Genomic DNA, 18,379 nt, shown 5'->3' on the forward strand with positions numbered 1-18,379 from the left:
ACAGTGGCTGCACCAGTCTGCATTCCCACCAGCAGTGCAAGAGGGTTCCTTGTTCTCCGCATCCTCTCCAGCACTTGTAGTTTGTTGATTTGTTGATGATAGCCATTCTGACAGGTGTGAGATGGTACCTTATTGCCGTTTTGATTTGCATCTCTCGGATGATTAGTGACTTTGAGCATGTTTTCATATGTCTCTCAGCCTTCTGTATGTCCTCTTTTGAAAAGTATCTATTTAGATCCTTTGCCCATTTTTTTTATTGGATTGTTTATCTTCCTTTTGTTAAGTTGTATGAGTTCATGTTGTCTTCTTAATCTTCTGAGTGAGATGCTCGAGGAATGTACCATGTGGATTATGTGGACTCTCCTATTATAATTGTGTCTCAACTGCTGTTGTCTGTTCATGGGTGGGCTTAGCTCGTGGGCTGGATGACTGTGAGCTCAACCCCAACCACATCATAACAACTGTTACACAGGTGCTGACAGAACAGAACAAGACAAAGCAAGCCAAGCTGAAAACAACAAGAAACAACAAGCCAACAACCACAAAACCAAGAATAATTAGGAGGAAAAAACAATACAGAAAGACGAGAGACCAAAGAATTAGAAAAGAAAAAAGAAACAAAAGAAGGCAATATGAAAGAAAAGAAAAGAAAAAGAATAAGAGTAAAAAAGAAAAGTAAAAAAATATTAAATGAGATAAGTGTTAAAAAGTAATAATAATGAATAAAATAAAATATAGAATAGGAAAGTAATAAATGAAAAATAAAAAAGAAAAAAAGAAGAGAGAAGGAAAAAGTAGAATAAGAAAAGGAAAAAGAGAAATAGAGATATTAAAGTTTTATTGGTGGGGTGGTCTCCGTGTCCCCACTTGTTATTGAGTGGAATTGGCCTTCTTTGGGTGCCATGGGAATAAGAATATCTTGAGGCCCCCACAGGAGGATGAGGTATCAAAAAAAGCGTGATTTTGGTTGAATTAGACCCCTGTGTTCCAAGGTCCCATCTCCCTTTCATTGCCATGGAAGATATCTAGCTTTGTCTTTAGTGGAACTGGGATTAAAGCCGTTGCCCAGAGTTTCACTGCATTTGCACAGTTCAGTCCCGCATCTCACTAGGTTAGCTTGTATTCCCAGCTACACTCCATTGCATGTGGGGTTTGCTTGGCTATGGGCCATGCAACTCCCAGGGCCACATGGTTATGGAAGGAGCACAGGTGAGTGCAAGGAAGCAAGAGTGAAGCAAGAGGAACAAGAGAAAGAATTCCTTTGTCTGCGAATTATGTATTCCAGATTTTCACAGGCTTGCAGTGGCTCCAACCCTAACCAGTTATATTTGTTCCAGGTTAGCCTGACAGGCAAGTACTGTCCCTACCTCACCTCACCTTCACTGTGCAAGCATCCATCTTCCCCTTTGTTGGGCCCCTTCCCCTGTGATTTGCAGGAATTGGGCCAGTGATTCCCTGGGAAGTGCAGAGTTGCAGCTCCCAGGTGAAGCTGCCCAGATGACCATGCTTATCATGTCCGGCAGACCCTTTGCCCCAATCCTATTAATATTAATAACTAGCCAATTACAATGCTGACAAAAGTGAAAAGAGAGGAAACGAATATTTTAAATGAAATATAAAAGAAAAAGTAAAGAAAATATTAAAATTAAAAAGTGTTCACCTCCATAGGTTTTAGTGCCTACTGTGTTCACCCTTTGGATCTGCTGTTAGTGGAGCCTGCTGGATTTTGCTCCATGTTGTCAAGTTGGCCACTTGGTGTGCTGGTCTCATCCCTCCCTGGAGGTTCTCTGGTGCAGCCAATGGCAGTCATTGTCCCTGCCTGGCCCTTAGCAATTTGACTGATGCTTGGCAATTTGACATCTGGTGGACGGGCCTCTGGAATCCAGAGGCTGGTCTGCCTCCAGTATGCAGCTGGAATGTCTCTGCTCTGAGTAGCTCTTCCTTTGCCCATGGACCTGCACTCTGCCTCCCAGACCTAGCCAGTGGTTTGTAGTCTGTTTAAACCAGGTTACAGGTGCGCCTGTAACCTGTAGGAAGGCGGTCACTTCCTTTTCTTCCTAGCACGGGGCTCGCTGAACTCACTGGGGAACTTGGATCTGCTTCCCTGTCATGCAGCCCAAGGGCTGAGCACAGGCCCATCTGTCTCCCTGACAGAAGCCCCACTCAAGATACACAGTTGCATTGCCTTAACTCTGCCTGGCCTCTTGGCACCTTCTTGTCGCCACACCCAGTAGGGCATGTTTAAAAGAAAAATAAGGCCTGAAGTAGTTTCAGAGGAAAATAATATTGTGAAAACAAAGCTCATATTAAATATTTGAGAATTTAGAGATTTGGGAATATTTGTTCAAAGCTAGAAAATTTTAGCAGAAATCGTATTTCTACTTTTTAATGTGGTTGAAAATTAATGCATTGTGCGTTTTGCAAATTTAATGCATCATGAATTTAACTTTAATCATGATAAAACATAGCCATTACAGTATTTTGGAAAGAACATTTTTTTCCAGCATGTTTTTGTCTTAACATAAGAACCAACTGGAATTATGTGTAATGTGAATGCAGTACTTTTTAAATTGCTGTAGCTATGACTTCTGATTAAAATATTGTTTTTTTACACCCATAAAACACATTATCCCTAGTCTTAAATGTTCAAACAAAAAAATTCTAAATTATTCATTATGTGTATTGTATGAAACTAAAGGAAAATTTAATTTTTTTTTTACAGTGGATTTTTAAAATGTAGTTTAAGATTAGGAAACAAGATTTTAAAAATCTTACTTAAGACGTTAAGCGCCAAGCTTGTTTTGTCTTCCTTTCCGTTTAGCCCACGATAGCCGATTTCACCAATATGCTAGCAGCACCAGTGACTGATGAGGTCTGGATGGAAAGTATAGTGTCAGTCACCAGAGACTGACATGGTGCTTAACGTGTTAATCTTTATTGGAAAAGATGATTTGTTAACAGTGTAAAACTTAACTGTCTACTGGGACTTTCAAGAAATAGGAGTCCTGTAGTGTTATGGGGCTAAAAAAAAAAAGTGATGTTGAAGAGGCCAATTAAAGTCAACATAAAAAGCAGGCAGTCGGTGCAGGAAAAAGAAAAATAAGTATATTTTTTCCAGCCAAAGTCTTTCCCCCAAGATTTTTGTTTCTATTCATGTTCCTAAGGAATAAGGTTTATTCAGCCAATGTGTAAAATACACAAAAGGAAGAGCAATGCAACTAGAACTGATTGCACTTTTTAGACATATTCAGGGTCTGAGGTGAGTAAAAGTCAGAGACTTTGTGATAATGATAAATCAATTATAATATTCATTGCAATAATGTTATTACCTTTATTTTTTTCTGTTTGCATAATTTGTGTTGCATATCTTTTACCTCCAATTTCTCCTTCTAGAGGCTCTCCCTACAGAGAATCTCCTTTGGGTCATTTTGAAAGCTATGGAGGGACCCCCTTTTTCCAGGCTCAGAGAATGTTTATAGATGTACCTGAAAATACAGTGATACTGGATGAGATGACCCTCCGGCACATGGTACAGGATTGTACTGCTGTAAAAACTCAGTTACTCAAACTGAAACGTCTGCTGCATCAGGTGAGTTTATAATGAACATTTTTGACTTTTGATATTTGAGTTGCAAGATGTATTAACATTACTTTAAAATTTTTAAATTGGGTTTTTAATGTCTATTTAGGTTTCTATAAAAATAATACTTATAAATAGTACTTAATAGCCCAGCTGGTGTGCCTCAGTGCTTCTGGTTGACCTATCAACCAGAAGGTCACAGTTTGATTTCTGGTCAGAGCATATGTCTGGGTTTCAAGCTTGAATCCCCATTGGGGGCAATGCAGGAGGCAGACGATTAATGATTCTCTTAATCATGGATGTTTCCATTTCTCTCTCCCTCTCCTTTCCTCTCTGAAATCAATAAAAATATATAAAAAATATTTTTTTAAATAGTGCACAATAGAAATTTTTGTGGAAGGAAAAAATATATGAATTTATATATGGTCTCCATACAGTCCCCAACATTTATGAGCTGTGTAATATTGGATAAGCCAATCTCTCTGCTTCTTTTTCCTCATTTTTATAGTACCTGCACTGTAAGGTTACTGAGAGAATTAGAAACAGTAGTTGTAAATTGAGAGATTTAATACCTGAAATATGGTAGGCTTTCAGTCATCAGTGACTGCTACTAATTTTGGCTAAATGGGAATAAGAAAGAGCAGTTTTTATTTACATCTATACATATATATATATATATATATAGAGAGAGAGAGAGAGAGAGAGAGAGAGAGAGAGAGAGAGAGAGAGAGAAGCCAAGCAACCGGAATGACCAGAACGACCGGTTGCTATGACGTGCACTGTGGCCCAATTGGGGCCCCCCGCAACATCCCGCGGTCCCTCCCCCAGGCTGGCCCGGCTCCAGATCGGCCCTACGCCCCGATTGGGAGTGGGGCTGGCCACCCAATTGCCCGCAGCCCCTCCCCCTGACCAGTACCGCTCTCGATCAGCCCCCCTACCCTGATCAGGGGCGGGGCCAGCCAGCCAACTGCCCACTTCCCTTCCCCCCGGCTAGCCCAGCCTGATCGGCCCCCATTGACGGACCCCACCCGTGCATGAATTCGTGCACTGGGCCTCTAGTAATCATATAATTGTAGTTTTGTTTGAAACCTTCAAGTTTAATCTTTCTCCATCTTATTTTTTTATTTGAGAAAATCTAGACTCATAACAGTGATGTGACTTCTCAAAAGACACGGGGTGAGCTGATGTTTGAATCTGGCTTCCGATTCAATAGCATTTTTTTGGTTTGAACATATAACACTTAAGAGACAAGGTCAGATGCATAGCAGAAAACTTAGGAATAAAACACTAATTTCAAAATGTGGATATCTTTTGTTTAGTTTTAAATCTACATTTGTCTTTTATAGACTAGTCAAATTTTGCTTAAATTAATGTTGAGAAAGAACATTCTGGCTTGCTTGCTCAACTTATTTTCTCATCTTCCTCAGGGTTGTGTGTTCTAGCTAATTCTGAGCAGGGACCAAGTTTTAGAGCTTATGATGGTAATAACTCAAGCCATATGCTCAGAAGTGAAATATGGCTCTGCTATGTCAGCAATGATGATTAGTAAAGGTATTCTGATACAGTCATGTAAATTATTTTATATTATTTGGGTATGGATTTCCTGGACTCCTCTTCTCCATGCTTATAGAGATTGGACCTTTCTGTGCTAAGGCTGGAGTGAGCACGTGGAGGATCCTTTGCAGAGATCCCATTCTTGGACTCCTTTCAAGACAGAAAGGATTTCAAGTTTGAAATATACAGACATAGAGCTTAGAAGGTAGTTTAACTGTAATAGAAGTAGACGAGTTTATAGTATTTCTCTGCTTGCCAGTCTGGAGAGAAGATTTCTGATCAGGAGCTTTAGAGTCAAAGGAAAGAGGTCGTAGAAAGCCTGGGAAATAGCTAAACTATGTTCAGTGTCTCCTTCGAGTCAGCCAGTGGGCGAGCTATTCCACACACCTTCTTTTGTGTCTGGGTTTATTGTTCTGAAACATGAAGCCTGATCAAATATTAGCTAATAAGACCAGGTTACCTCTATTAGGAGAGAAGTTAGGTAATTTAGAGAATAAGTGAATAAGGACCATAAAAATAGAAAACTCTTTTTTGCGACACTTTATGAAAAATGGAATCTCTTAATGGCTTTGTGCCATTATGACCTCTGAAATTTTAGATAGTACACATTGATCAAATTGACTCTTTGTTTACACAGTGACAACAAAATTATGAGAAGAAAATTGCAAAATCTTTTTAGGGCATGTTTAAATTTCCCCAAAATGCTAATAGATATTAAAAGCTGGATAAGTCCAAGATTTCATATAACTGCCTCTTAATTTTTTCCCTTTTAATATTACTAAATTTAAAAAAAGTTTAGGGTGATAAATATATACGGTCTGAAAACATTCACATAGTATCAGAGGCTTAGTGAAAACAGTCTCTGTGCCTCCCCCACCTCTGTCAGCCTTTCGCCATCCGAACTGTCAGAAGCTTCTCCAGGGCTCCTCGCAGCGACTCCCTCTTGTTCGCAGGGGCTGGGCCCACTCACTTCCTGGGTGAACTTCTTCTGGCTTAGGTTACTCCCTTACTACCCTAGAGCATATCTTCATTTACTTCCTAAGGGAGGTCAAATGGATGCTAAATATTTTTAGTTACTGCATTACTGAAAATCTCTTATATTCTCATTTGCTTGAAAGTAACAGTTTGGCTGGATGCAAGTGAGTTTTCCCTTAAAATCTGAGTGTATTGCTTTTCTAGGATCTAGTTTAGCTACTGAGAAAAGTACTAAATTCTGATCCATTTAAATTGTATTTGCCTGTTTTTAATCTCTGGAAGAGTTTTTAAATTTTTTACTTCCAGCATTTTAATCTTTATTCCTGGCATTCTGAAGCTCACAGGAATGTATTGGGATTTGAGTTTTATTGCACTTGTTTTCCACTTAACACTTGGGTAATTAGTGGACTCTTTGGAGAGTTATGCAGGGTGAAATTTTAAGTCATTTCTGTGATTTTTTTGTTTTACCCTGTTTTTTTTTTCTGTATCTTTCTGGTATTCTTGGTAATCGCAAACCAGAACTTCTAAATTGTTTCTCAGTCTTTTATTTTTTCTTTCATATTTTTCATTTCTTTGGGTTTGATTATGTTTTCCAGTATATTTATACAACTTCATATTCCAGTTCTCTATTTCTGTTGAATTACTTATTTTGGGAGTTATATTTTCAATATCCAAGAACTCTTTATTGTGCACCATCCTTCTTCATACTATTCAATTCTTGTTTTGTCAGGAACTGTTATTGATGCAGTTCTTGGGGGGCTGCTGGAATAGGCATTTCCAGAGGCCCCCTGCGGGAGGGTGCGATCCAGTAGAAAGCTTTCTTTCTGTGGAATTACATTCCTGGGTTTCCAAAGTCCTATTTTCCTTAGTCCAGTCATAGATGGAGTGAAGCTGGGGTTTCAGTAGAGCTAGAAGTAAAGCCAGTCTACCGACTTTCCTCTCCATGTTGGACCTGGGTCCATACAGCATCAGGCTGGCTGCAACCATTAGTCCATTGTGGGAGGTTCACACTGGTGTGGGCCACATGGGAGAACGCAGGCGAGTGAGCCCTCACAACAAGAGCCCTGTGGGTCCTGCAAGCACAAGAGTGACTTTCTTTGTTCAGGTAATTCAGGTCCCAAATCTCCATGCCCTGCGGTGGCCATGCCTGTTCTGGCCAGTGGCCTTTGCTTCCAGGTGTGACGGACAGAGAGCCCCTTCCCTAGTCATCCCGAATCCCTGGTCATGCATCTCTCTTACCTTTGTCCAGTCCTCTTCAACCAGTGTTTCACAGGGGACATCCTACAACGTCTGGCCTCTCCTTTGCTCCTTTCCTATTACTAGTATTAATAACTAGTTAATTACAGTGGTGTCATAGGTATATTAAGTTCTGTGTTTTTATTACATTTTGTTAAGATTTCTTAGGTTACCTGCATTATCTCTTTCTAAATGGTTATTTTGTTCTTTATATTTATTTTGTATTCTATTTCTTTTAGAATCTTTCTTCAAATAAATAATTCTTTGTTGTTTATTTATATTTAAGAGTGAGGAGCTAAAAAGTTGATTGATGGCTGTATGTGAGCTGTCTGGTAAGCCAGCTGGCTTTATTGTACAGTGATGGATGGGTACTGATGTCCCTCAGTACCCACACTATGTGGAAAGTTTTTCCTGCTGAGGTTACTTTAGTTTCTCCGGAGATAAAAATCTCTGATATTTTAGCTTGGAATTGAGGCAGAACACTGGGAGTATTTCTTGTCTTATGCAGACTTCCAATCAATTCCCACATTTAAAAAAATTGTTGACAGTAATACAGATATCCCCCATTATCTCCCTTTTTGTCCCCCTTCACCCAGACCCCACCCCCATCCCAGTCCTTCCCCATACTATCATTTGTGTCCATGGGTTATACATATATGTTCTTTGGTTAATCTCTTTCTGTCCCCTCCCACCCCCTCCCCTCACTGAAATCTGTTATTTTGTTCCATGCATCCATACCCAGGTTCTGTTCCTCAGTTTATTTTGTTCATTAGATTCCACATATAAGTGAGATCATGTGATGTATGTCTTTCTCTAATTGGCTTATTTCACTTCGCATAGTAATCTCTAGATCCAGTTCCCACATATTTAACCCAGACAAGTCATGTGCTTACCTTTTCTATATCTCACATATTGACCGTCTTTGGGGTTTTGCAGGGCACATTTTGTCCATTTTTTCATATGCACACACTCTAGTTGTGTCTTCCTCCAGTCCTGCTAAATCACTTACTAAAGTTTATATATTTTTTAAAAATTTCTTTATCATTTTAGTATAGGTTTAAGAGAAAGAGAAGATAAACATATTTCTAATAAAAAAAAACCTTTTTAAAATATAGAGAAAAATCTCATAAACATTACTTTAGTTGTGTGACTGCTTCCTCATGAAACTTGATTGGGTCACGGCTCAGGATTTTACCTGATCATGCACATGGGTAGCTCGTCACGGGAGGGGCCAGCACGTGGCAGGTCTCCTGAGGCTCCTCTGGATGGACCGTTTCTCAGCTGTCCCTGTGTTTGATGGATGATCTTGATAGTTTTGAGGAGAACTGTCAAGTGTTTTGAAGACTGTCGCTCAGTAGGGATTAATACGATGCTTTTCTCATGATTAGATGGGTTTATAGATTTTGGGAGGATGACCAGAGAGATAAAGCGCCATGCTCATCACAACATATCTCATCATATCACATCAAGGGTACAGACAAGCAACATGAATATCACTGTTGATGCAAAACACCATCACCTGGCACAGATCGTGTTCTTCAGGTTTCTCCTCTGCTTCCTTCTTCACATGCTGTTCTCTTGGGAAGGAAGTCACCGTGCACATACCCCCAGAAGCAGGGGAGGCATACTCCACCTCCTGGAGGGCAGGGCACGTGACTCTTCCATGGTTGGCAGACTTATCCCTAAGGATTGTATATTTTTGGTGCTATTTTCATGAGATTTTCTTATACATTTTTATTTCCAGTTATTTGTTGTTAGTGTTTAGCAATACGGTTGATCTTATGTATTGATTTTACAAACTGGCGGATTTTGCTCATTTGTTCCAGTAGCTTTTTGTAGATCCCGCTGGATTTTCTGTCTAGACAATCAAGTCGTTTGCAAATAAAAACATTTTTTTCTCTTTTAAATCTAGGTGCCTTTATTATTTTTAATGCCTTATTACACTGACCATAGTGATGTCTTTTTTAAAAATCTACATTTTCTAATTTCTGATTTTTCTACCATGTGTATTTACTGTTTAGGGGAAAATAAAAGGTTATTGAAAAGTATGTGTCCTGTTCAAAGATCAGCTAATAATTGGATATGGATAATATATTGGGTTTTAGAGAAGAGGCAGGAGTGATAGGTAAGGTTAGGGTAGATTGTGAAGGGCCTGTGTGCCCCTAAAGGAGCGTGGACATTATTCTGCGGGCAGTAGTGAGCCAGATGAGTGACATGGTCAGGTTGACCCAATTGTTATTTCAAACATATTGCTTGAAGGGATTTGTGCAAAATGATTAGCAGAGGGAATAGCTTAAGTCATAATATTTAGGAAGCTATTACTGACATCAAAGTTTTAGATTAAAGTTGTTATATTTAATTGCTTTGGAAACAGTTGAAGTTTAGTGCTCTTTCTCATGTGTGTGTCTTACAGAGTTGTCTATGTACAACTTACGTAGTGGTCATACATTACATACCAGGCATTGTTCTAGGTTCTAAAATATACATTATCTCCAGCCCTTGAAAAGTAGGTGATACTGGTTTCCTCTTAGAGTTGAAGAAGTTGAGGCTCAGAAAGCTAATTAGTGATAAAACCAGGACATTTTACTTCAGTCTGTATGACCCCAAAGCCAGCACACAGTGGCATTCTAGAAGATACCTTGGAGGACAATAGGGAGGGGAGAATATGGAGGCAGCCTCCAGCACTCTCTTTATGATTGTCCTTCATCCCCTCAGACAAACACAGAGCAATGAGATCTTTGCTTTGTTAAATAGAACTCTGTTTAAGATGTTGAACAAAATTCTTATTGCACACAAAATTTAAAAATTATAAACCACTGTATTTAGACTTTGATCTATTTTTTTGTTTTTGTTATACGCAGTTCAGGGTTACTTTATAGTTTAAACAACACTTTCATGTATGTTATTTTCTTCATCTCAGCAACACTGTGGACAGCAGGTAATACTGTTTTAATGGTCAGAAAAGTGATACTCCAAGATTTAATTGCATTTCTCAAGGTCACCCAGTTGCATATTAATGCAAAATATATTTTAAACCCAGGACTTTGGAAATATTTAGCTTAGTACTTCTCATATTGTATTGCCTACATTCAGGTAATTTTGAATAAGAATGTTGATCTCGATCTGAAGAACATGGGATATATAGAAAATGTAATTTTTTTACTAGTGTTTTGTCTCCTTACTTTAATTCTCTAGATCCCATTTCAAACATTTGAAGTGTAATATTCATATAGAAAAGGGTACCATTCAAAAGGTCTATCTCAGTGAATTTTTACAAACCAAACATACCCAGGTCGCCAGCACCCAGCAAGCACCAGAACACAATATATCCTGGAGCAGACGCTCCCTCCGGTGAGCACCCTCCATTTCTAATGGTGACTACTTGCTTTCTGAGAACACAGAGCTGTTTACCTGTGTTTGAACTTTATATGAATGAAATAACATATGTTCTTTTTAAAATCTGGCTTCTTTTGCTCAACATATTTGTGAGTCATCCATTTTTTGGATTCATTCTCATAGTTTTAGAGTACTATAATATATGATGGGAATATACCATAATTTATTTCTTTTGTTCTCCAGTTGATAGGCATTTGAGCAGTTTTCCAGTTTGTGGTTATTATGAATAGTGCTGCTACAATATTCTAGTATGTCTTTTGGTGAATATATCTTATGCATTTTTGTTGGGTATATACCCATGATACCAGAAGGTATGTAGATATTCAGCTTTAGTAGATACTGCAAAACAGTTTTCCAAAGTGGTCATGCCCATTATTTTCCCTGTCATTTATTTGTATTATTTTCCCTGTTTGCTTTTATAATATCACTAGAGGCCTGTGCATGAAATTCGTGCCTGGGTGGGGGTGGGGGGAGGGTGTCCCTCAGCCCAGCCTGCACCCTCTCCAATTTGGGACTCCTCAGGGGATGTCTGACTGCTGGTTTAGGCCCAATGCCTGTGAGCCTAACATCCCTCTCACAATCCGGGACTGCTGGCTCCCAACAGCTCGCTTGCCTGCCTGTCTGATTGCCCCTAACCGCTTCTGCCTGCCAGCCTGATCACCCCCTAACCATTCCCCTGCCAGCCTGATCAATGCCTAACTGCTCCCCTGCCGGCCTGATTGATCCCAACTGCCCTCCCCTGCAGGCCTGGTCTCCCCCAATGGCTCTGCCCTGCTGGCCTGGTTGCCCTCAACTGCCCTCCCCTGCAGGCCCGGTCACCACCAACTGCCATGCCCTGCTGGCCTGATTGCCCACAACTGCCCTCCCCTGCTGACTATCTTGTGGCAGCCATCTTGTGATGACATGGGGATGGCCATATTGTGACCACATGGGAGCAGCCATCTGTGCAAGGGCGTGGCCACATGGGGGCGGCCATCTTGTGTGAGGGCATGACGGTCAGTTTGCATATTATCTCTTTATTATCTAGGACTAGAGGCCCGGTGCACAAAAATTTGTGCATTCGGGAGCGTCCTTCAGCCGGACCTTGCCCTCTCGCAGTCGGGGACCCCTCCGGGGATGACCACCTGCTGGCTTAAGCCCGCTCCCAGGGGATTGGGCCTAAGCTGGAGACAGACATCCCTCTGGCAGCCTGTGGAGCCTTCAGGGGATGTCCACTTGCCAGCGGGGACCAGGCCTAAGCTGTAGTCGGACATCCTTAGCGCTGCTGAGGAGGAAGGAGGGGCTCCCACCACCACTGCTGTGCTGGCAGCTGGCAGCCTGGCTTGTGGCTGAGCAGAGCTACCCCTCTGGGAGCACACTGACCACCAGAGGGCAGCTCCTGCATTGAGCGTCTGACCCTGGTGGTCAGTGTGTGTCATAGTGAACAGTCATTCACAGTCGTTCTGCTGTTAGGGTCAATTTGTATATTAGCCTTTTATTATATAGGACTAGAGGCCCGGTGCACAAAAATTTGTCCACTCGGGGGGGGGGGTGGGGGGTCCCTCAGCCTGGCCTGTGCCCTCTCGCAGTCTGGGACCCCTCAGGGGATGACCACCTGCTGACTAAGGCCTGCTCCCCAGGGAATTGGGCCTAAGATGGCAATCAGACATCCCTCTGGCAGCCCGGCAGCCCTCGGGGGATGTCCACTTGCCAGCGGGGAGCAGGCCTAAACAGTCATCCCCAGTCCTTCTGCTGTTAGGGTCAGTTTCCATATTACCCGTTTACTATATAGGATAGAGGCCTGGTGCATGGGTGGGGGCCGGCTGGTTTGCCCTGAAGGGTGTCCCGGATCAGGGTGGGGGTCCCGCTTGGGTGCCTGGCCAGCCTGGATGAGGGGATAATGGCTGTTTGCAGCTGGTCACACCCCCTTCAGGGTGGGGGTCCTGCTAGGGTGCCTGGCCAGTCTGGATGAGGGGATGATGGCTGTTTGCAGCTGGTCACACACCCTTCAGGGTGGGGGTCCCCACTGGCGTGCCTGGCCAGCCTGGATGATGGGATGATGGCTGTTTGCAGCTGGTCACACCCCCTTCAGGGTGGAGGTCCCCATTGGGGTGCCTGGCCAGTCTGGGTGAGGGGCTGAGGGCTCTTTTCAGGCTGGTGGGCAACTGAAGCTCCCAGCCTGTCCTTTTTTCTTTTTTCTTTTTTATTCTGGGATTAATTTACTTTCTATAGCTGTCACTGGAGCTGAGAGCAGGCTCCAGCTCTGAGGCCGTTGCTGGCTGAAAGCAGGTACCTGGGTTTGTTTAGATTCTATAATTGAAACTCTGTTGCCATCACTGGCCTCTCTAAGCTCTGAGGCCGCGCTGGCTGAAAGCAGGTTTCTGGGGTTGGTTTAGGTTCTATATTTGCAACATTGTTTCATCCGGAGCTCAGAGCTAAGCTGCGGCAGGCGGGGAATGTTGACTTCCTCCATCATTGGAGTAAGCAAGCCTTATGTTCATGTTCGCTTCAGCTGCCTGGCTGCCGGCCGCCATCTTGGCTGGCAGTTAATTTGCATATCTTGCTGATTAGCCAATGGGAAGGGTAGCGAAGTTATGGTTAATTACCATGTTTCTCTATTATTAGATAGGATAGCAGCCTGGTGCATGGGTGGGGACCAGCTGGTTTGCCCTGGAGGGTGTCCCGGATCAGGGTGGGGGTTTTGCTGGGGTGCCTGGCCAGCCTGAGTGAGAGGCTGAGGGCCGTTGTCATGCTGGCCACAACCCCTTCAGGGTGGGGGTCCCCGCTGGGGTGCCTGGCCAGCCTGGGTGAGGGGCTGATGGCTGTTTGCAGGTTGGCCACAGCCCCTTCAGCGTGGGGGTCCCTGCTGGGATGCCTGGCCAGCCTGGGTGAGGGGCTGATGGCTGTTTATAGGCTATCCACAGCCCCTCCAGGGTGGGAGTCCCCACTGAGGTGCCGGGCCATCCTGGATGAGGGGCTGAGGGCCGTTTTCAGGCTGGCCACTCCTCCTTCATGGTGGGATGGTTCCTGATTGGGTGCCTGGCCAGTCTGGGGGAGGGGCTGATGGCTGTTTGCAGGCTGGCCAAGTCCCCCATGAGGGTGTGGCCATCCTGGGTGAGTGGCAGATGGCTGTTTTCAGGCTGGCCAAGCCCCCAGCCACCCAAGCTCCCAGTGGAGGCTGGCTGGAAGCAGGTATCTGGGATTTATTTGTCCTCTATAATTGAAACGTTGTTGCCTAGAGCGGAGGCCACAGCCAGGCAGGGCAGGTGGAAAGCTTGGCTTCCTCCATCGCCGGGGCAACCAAGTCTCCTGCTTGCTCCAGCTCCATGGCTGCCGGCTGCCATCTTGATTGGGTTAATTTGCATATGGTCACTCTGATTGGCTGGTGGGCATGGCTTGGGCATAGCGGAGGTATGGTCAATTTGCATGTTTCTCTTTTATTAGATTAGACTAGAGGTCCGGTTCATGAAATTCGTGCCCTGGGGGGGGGGGGTTATCCCTCAGCCCAGCCAGCACCCTCTCCAACCTGGGACCCCTTGAGGGATGTCTGCCCATTTAGGCCCGATCCCTGTGGACATCCCTCTCACAATCCGGGACTGCTGGCTCCCAACCATTCGCCTGCCTGCCTACCTGATAGCCCCTAACCGCTTCTGCCTGCCAGCCTGATCATCCCCTAACCACTCCCCTGCCAGCCTGATCGATGCCTAACTGTTCCCCTGCCAGCCTGGTTGCCCACAACTGCCCTCCCCTGCAGGCCTGGTTGCCTCCAACTGCCCTCCCCTGCAGGCCTGGTTGCCCCCAATTGCCCTCCCCTGCAGGCCTTGTCCCCCACAATGGCCCTTGTATGCCGGCCATCTTGGGGTGGCCATCTTTGACCACATGGGGGTGGCCATCTTGTGTTTGAGTGATGGTCAATTTGCATACTGGTCATGACTAGTTAGCATGTCAGGGATAATTAGCATATCCCTCTCACTGTGTTGGAGTGATGGTCAATTTGCATACTGGTCGTGGCTAATTAGCATATCTGGACTAATTAGCATATCCCTCTCTTATTATATAGGATAGGATATTCAGCATCTGTTTTGACCTTGGAGAGGTGATGAAAAATCTGAGGTAGAATAATGAGAAAAACATGATAATGCCTCTTTCTGACATTTTCTGTATGATTCATACCCTGTCTACATGTTTGGGGGATAAAAATACAGAAATATATAATAGTGCTTTATGAGCTGCTTTTTATTTAAAAATGTTTACTTATTGACACTATCCCATTGCCAAATCACATAATCTAACCATTGCTTTAATAAGAGTTGATAATACATTCCCATGGTTCCCTATCTTTTTTATTTTAATTTTAATAATATAGTTTATTTCATTCGATAGGTCCAAAGTGTTGTGATTTTTTTATGTAACTAACATAAATAATTATTGAGATGTTTTACATAATTTTTCTCCATACTTTAGACTTTGTTTTGACAGAGCTAATCTTATTTAAATAAAACACTTAACGTACTTTCTTGTCAGCTTTTTCTGTTCTACGAGCTATTATTTGTTGGAGTTGCTGCTCTGTTCTAGTTTATTTTCTTTCTTTTTTAATGATTTGTGTTGTATTTTATTATTTTATTTTTTTAATTACATCTTTATTGTTCAGATTATTACAGTTGTTCCTCTTTTTTCCCCCCATAGCCCCCCTCCACCTGGTTCCCACCCCACCCTCTGCCCTTAACCCCCCCCCCACTGTCCTCATCCATAGGTGTACGATTTTTGTCCAGTCTCTTCCCGCACCCCCCCACACCCCTTTCCTCCCGAGAATAGTCAGTCCACTCGCTTTCTATGCCCCTGATTCTATTATATTCACCAGTTTATTCTGTTCATCAGATTTTTCATTCACTTGATTTTTAGATTCACTTGTTGATAGATGTGTATTTGTTGTTCATAATTTGTATCTTTACCTTTTTCTTCTTCTTCCTCTTCTTAAAGAATACCTTTCAGCATTTCATATAATACTGGTTTGGTGGTGATGAACTCCTTTAGCTTTTCCTTATCTGTGAAGCTCTTTATCTGACCTTCAATTCTGAATGATAGCTTTGCTGGATAAAGTAATCTTGGTTGTAGGTTCTTGCTATTCAAAGTAGAATATTTCTTGCCACTCCCTTCTGGCCTGCATAGTTTCTGTTGAGAAATTAGCTGACAGTCGTATGGGTACTCCCTTGTAGGTAACTGACTGTTTTTCTCTTGCTGCTTTTAAGATTCTCTCTTTGTCTTTTGCTCTTGGCATTTTAATTATGATGTGTCTTGGTGTGGTCCTCTTTGGATTCCTTTTGTTTGGGGTTCTCTGCGCTTCCTGGACTTGTAAGTCTATTTCTTTCACCAGGTAGGGGAAGTTTTCTGTCATTATTTCTTCAAATAGGTTTTTAATATCTTGCTTTCTCTCTTCTTCTGGCACCCCCATAATTCAGATGTTGGTACGCTTGAAGTTGTCCCAGAGGCTCCTTACACTATCTTCATATTTTTGGATTCTTTTTTCTTTTTGTTTTGACTTGATTCTTGTGATCCTCTAGTCTGCTGTTGGAACTCTGTATAATATTCTTTATTTCAGTCAGTGTATGCTTAATTTCTAGTTGTTCCTTTTTCATATGCTAGAGGGTCTCACTAGATTTATTGAGGGTCTCACGAAATTTATCAGCGGTTTCTAGATAATTCTTGAAAAACCTTCTAAGTGTGGTTTTGAACTCTATATCCAGTAGTTTGCTTTACTCCATTTCTGTCATTTGTGACTTGTTTCTTTGTCTCCGCATTTTTTATGCTTCCCTGTGTTGATAAAGTGGCTTTGTGTGCTAGATGTCCTATAGGGCCCAGTGGCTGAGCCTTCCCAATTACCTGAGGTGGACACTCTTGGTGCACCCCTTAATGGGCTTTGTGCACAGTCTTGTTGTAGTTAAGCCTTGATTGTTGTAGGTATCACTGGGAAGAATTGACCTCCAGGCCAATTGGCTGTGAGAATCAGCTGTCTCTATAGTGAGAGAACTTCTGTGCTGGAGACACCCTTCTGGGGCAAGACTTGCTTCAGTAGGGCTTTGTTGCTCACTGAGTCTGCCCCCTGAGTGTGTCCCTTATGGATCTGAGGAGTTGTAATCTGGATGGTCCCACTCTGACCACTGGGTACACTGGCTCTTGGATCTCTAAGGAGTTGCCAATTTAGCCTCTGCCTGAGGCTGCCCAGCAGGAGCCATGGAGAGATCTGCAGATTCCTCTTCTTTGGGGTTTGGAGGTGCCCAGATGAGGCCCAGCTGTGAAGCAATGCAAGCTGCTATGGGGCCTTGGGCCTTCTTTTGGATGTTCTGGGTCGCTCTGACCCAGCTGCAGTTTGTTAGGTAATTTTAGATTGCAAAGGGCCAGGCCCTTTCATATGCAAAAGACTCTGCGCACAGCTTGGGTGGGGCGGGGTCTCAGGGAATCAATAGGGTGGAGCTAACAGCTATGGCTGATCCTCAGCCCAGCCTGGAGAATCCCCGGGTCTCAGTGTCCCATGGTAATCGCTGCAAGCACCTCTGAGAGAAAGCCGCCCTCGAGTTCTGCAGGATGCCAGACAGTTCAGTTTCTCCCCGTATGAGTCTGGGTACCCAGAGACTCGCCCAGAGCTGGAGTTCAGAGCAGTTGGGAGCTTGAGACTCCCTCCCAATTGAAAAAAAACAACCATGTCCTCAGTTGCCAGCCCTTTCCATGTGCGCCTCCGTACCTCTGCACTTTACTTCTGCACCTCCTCTGAGTCTCAGTGTGCTTTTCTCTTTCCTTCTAGTTGTAGAATTTCCACTCAGCCAGCCTTTCTGTGATTCTGGATGATATCCATTTTGTCTGTTAGTTGTATTTTTGATGTCATTGTGCGAGGCAGCAATTTCCAGTGTTTACCTATGCCGCCATCTTGGTTTCTCCCCCATGGTTCCCTATCTTGCTAAGTATCTTAACTATTCTTAGTCTTTTGCTTTTTCATAAGATGTTAGAATCATTTTGTTGAGTCCTATGAAAAACTCATTTGGGGTGTTAATGGGAATAGCATTGAATGTGTAGAACAATTTCAAGAAGTATTAACATCTTGGAATATTTAGACTTAGTATCCAAAAACATGATGTAGGTCCTTGGTTTAGTTTAAATTTTTTTCAATAAAGTTTTATATTTATTTTCTTTTAAAAGTCTGGAACAGTTTTGTTTGATATATTTCTAGTACTTAAAGTTTTTGTAGCTGTTATAAGTGCTGCCATTTTCTAATGGAATGTTGCTGGTATACAGAAATGCAGTAGACAGGGTTTTATCAAATTTGTATTCAGTAACCTTGATATAATTATTATTAATTCTAATAATTTATCGTTTGATTTATTTGAATTTTTTAATTTATATAAGCATGTAATTTGCAGTAATGATAGTATGTTTTTCCTTTCCAATGTTTGTATTTTTCCTTGCCTATACACTGGCTAGGAACTCCAGTATAATATTGGATTGTTCCTGGTTTGCTCCTGAACTTACTTAACAGGCATGCTTTCCACGGTTGACTGTTAAATATGATATCTACTATATCTTTTATGTGCATACCCTTTCTGAGATTAAATTTGTTTTTTATTTTATTTTTTAATAGAAAACATTTTGAAACATTTGCATTCTTAC

The 18,379-nt window shown here is 42.6% G+C and overlaps 1 protein-coding gene across 3 annotated transcripts in view; it reads left to right on the forward strand.

The window, feature by feature from the left end:
- Window positions 1–18,379, forward strand: part of CCSER2 (coiled-coil serine rich protein 2) — a 218,514-nt gene that overhangs the window by 128,066 nt on the left and 72,069 nt on the right. For all 3 annotated transcript variants that reach the window (XM_081105440.1, XM_081105439.1, XM_081105438.1), the window contains one exon: window positions 3,394–3,589. In XM_081105440.1, the coding sequence (XP_080961566.1) occupies window positions 3,394–3,589 (196 nt within the window). The remainder of the gene's footprint in view (window positions 1–3,393; window positions 3,590–18,379) is intronic.

Source organism: Myotis nattereri, assembly GCF_964212035.1.
Source record: "Myotis nattereri genome assembly, chromosome: 13".
In the NCBI taxonomy this organism is placed as follows: Eukaryota; Metazoa; Chordata; class Mammalia; order Chiroptera; family Vespertilionidae; genus Myotis; species Myotis nattereri.